This window comes from Myotis davidii, unplaced genomic scaffold (genome assembly GCF_000327345.1).
Source record: "Myotis davidii unplaced genomic scaffold, ASM32734v1 scaffold1397, whole genome shotgun sequence".
Lineage (NCBI taxonomy): Eukaryota > Metazoa > Chordata > Mammalia > Chiroptera > Vespertilionidae > Myotis > Myotis davidii.
In genome coordinates, this window is record NW_006288438.1 from 125,784 (window position 1) to 128,792 (window position 3,009).

Genomic DNA, 3,009 nt, shown 5'->3' on the forward strand with positions numbered 1-3,009 from the left:
TTCCGCATTATATATTGTATCATTAACATCCAAGGAACTCTGTGCATTGGTCTATTGTTCTATTGGTCCCAGGAGTTCTAACACAAGGAATAATTACCTACTCATTGATTTATTTCATTTAATAAATATTTCTTCACTGCCTATAGAGGAACTTTAAGCACAGTACTCATGTGGGATAGTACTAAATAGGCAGAAATGTTTATACAGCATAGAGAATTAGTGTGATGGATAAGAAATGTGAAAAATGTGGAGGGGGTTGAAAAGATTCCCTTAGCCAATTTTATAAAGTTCATTGAAGCCAGTGTCAAAAATGGTCACAAGTGATATCTAAGCATTAAACTGTGTCTGAAGGAAGTGTGGGGACTAGTTTTGAGACAGATGAAAGAAATAGGTTATTTCTTAGAGCAAGAACACCTGATGGAGTCTAGTGTTAGGGGCTACATGTGCAGGCAAGGAACATAGAAAAAAAAGAAAACTTAAGTGTCTTGAGCAAACATTATGTCTCTAATTGAGCACATCATATTTTGAGTAGCTGTAGGAAATGGATCAGAGCATTAGGCTGAAGGCTATGTCTTAGGTTTGAGGTCCTCCCTAGAGCCCCTGTAATGCCGGAATCTTCTCCATATTTCAGAACTCTTTGGAAAGACCTATGCTTTGGAGGTAGAAATGTCAGCTTTTAATGATTGTGGTCCCCTTCCTTTTCTCACTTCCCTTGACCTCCTTGTATAAGACACAAGAGCTCCCTGTACATAGATCCTCATGGATGTCCCTATACCCCCAGAGGAGAAAATAATAATAATAAAATAAGTGAAATGAATCAAGAAGTTGAGCTGAAAGTTCTTTATTAGGCAGATGCCAGACCCTTGAGAATGGGCATTACTTCCCCAAGTTAAGAAGTCAGAATCTGGAGAAAGAGAGTTTTCCAAAGGTCACCAGGACACAGGCCAGGACTCAGTGGTACTTGTGAGCCAGGGCAGTGGCAACACCAAGTGCGAGCTTCTGGAAGGCACCCTGCACCTGGGGGGTGAATTCCTTGCCAAAGTGACGAGCCAGCACAACCACCAGCACGTTGCCCAGGAGCTGTGGGGAAGACATATACAATGATTAGTGGCTTGGCTTTGGGGAAAGTGGGCCAACAATAATTTTTTCCTGCCTACACTTAAGCCCAAGTTGATCCTCAGGTTATCCTCACCAGCATAAATGAGTAAATATTTGCATGTCTATATATAAATAAATGCATATATATTTATGATAAATATTATATACATTAATAACTGATTAATTAGTGAGATGATGTACTATCTGCAGCAACTATGCTGCCCTAATTCCTACTTCTTGTCTTTTCATCCTAAAATATTGACTTTCTTTTCCTTTCCATTGAGTATGGATGCTGTAAAGTTCAGACTATTTTTCAATTTTCAAATTATTTATTTATAGCCTCTAGAATAACAGTAAAAGTCATCTCTCCACTTTGAGGAGAGATGAGTCTTTTCATCCCCCTTATGGAGGAATTTTCTAAATGTAGAGGCAGCAGGTGAAAGTTAATATATATAATTTGAGCACTGGCTAGGGAGAAGGAAATTGGGGTGGGGAAAAAGAAAGAGATGAAAAAATAAGACATTAGAGAAGCAGCTTGATAAAAAAAAAGTTTGTGAGACAGAAAACAGTATTATATTGAAAGAAAAAATATAAAACTATATACATTTTGAAAGGCATTAAATAATGAAATATGGTAAGGTTAAAAGGAACCTGGAAGAACGGGTAGGTGAAGAACCAAAGAGAAAGCCTAGAAAGTGAAAAGCAAAAAGTAGAACATCTCCTAGACTCACCTTGAAGTTCTCAGGATCCACGTGCAGCTTGTCACAATGCAGTTCACTCAGGCTAGCAAAGGTGCCCTTCAGGTTGTCGAGATTCTTCAGACCCTCGCCGAAGGAGTTCAGCACTTTCTTGCCATGGGCCTTCACCTTACTATTGCCCATCACAGCAGCGGCATTGGACAGGTCCCCAAAGGAGGTGAAGAACCTCTGAGTCCAGGGGTAGACCACCAGCAGCCTGAGGGGTGAATGCAGCACAGAAGACAGAGGGAGTCAGGGCCTGTCAGAAACTCACACACCCAGCTTCCACTCGCTCTCCTTCTGCCTGGATACCTACCTGCCCAGGGCCTCACCACCAACCTCATCCACATTCACCTTGCCCCACAGGCCAGAGACAGCGGCCTTCTCGTCAGCAGTCAGATGCACCATGGTGGCTGTTTGTGTAGTTGCTAGTGAACACGGTTGTGTCAGAAGCAAGTGTAAGCACCAGCTAACCCTGCTCTTCTTTTATGTCCTGCCCTGGCCCCTGCCCTCCCAGCTCCTGTGAGCAGATTGGCCCAGGCCAGGGTGTGGTTCTGCAGAGTGAGGACTCAATGATGACAGTTATGCCTGTCCTTGCCAGTTCTGGCACTGGCTTGGGAGTCTGACTTTAGACCCTCAGCCCTCTCTCTAGGCATCTCCCAGCTCCTTTGAGCAGATTAGTTCAGGACACTCAGACTTTCATTGGTTTGTGAGAATATGTGGGAATATTCATTCTCAATTCCCTTCACCTGGCCTTCTAGGTCTTTTGTATCTTGACTCTTACCCTATACTCATCTCCTGACCTCATCTCCTTTGGCAGTTAGTTCTACAAATATACTCCTAGTCTCATTCATGAATAAACGTTTTAATCTGATATGGTGAGGTGTATCTTAGTGTTTAATTCATCCAATTATTTCATTTTGTAGATAAGAAAATTAAGTCCTAGAAAGCAAAAATTTAATCAAGTAGACTCTTTATGGAGCTTTTCTATGTCTCTAGAGATAATTTTAATTTGCCTTTTTTCTGTTACTTGGGTAAATACAGTTAAAACACTCTTTTTTCCATTTCTTCCTTAAAATGAATGCCCATTAGAATAATGAAAAATAATAAACATTGTTTCTTTACCAACTACTAAAATAGATTTGGGAGCATAAATGATAATGGAGGAAATCTA

General features: G+C 40.9%; 1 protein-coding gene across 1 annotated transcript; it reads right to left on the minus strand.

Annotated features, from left to right (window-relative positions):
- Nucleotides 1–825: 825 nt before the first annotated feature.
- LOC102753665 (hemoglobin subunit beta) lies at nucleotides 826–2,306 on the minus strand. The gene is made up of 3 exons (XM_006760314.2): nucleotides 2,152–2,306; nucleotides 1,830–2,052; nucleotides 826–1,080 (listed from the first exon to the last, which is right to left on the minus strand). The coding sequence occupies exons 1-3, from the start codon at nucleotides 2,241–2,243 to the stop codon at nucleotides 952–954; spliced, it is 444 nt and encodes a 147-aa protein (XP_006760377.1). The 5' UTR covers nucleotides 2,244–2,306; the 3' UTR covers nucleotides 826–951.
- Between the last annotated feature and the right edge of the window lie 703 nt (nucleotides 2,307–3,009).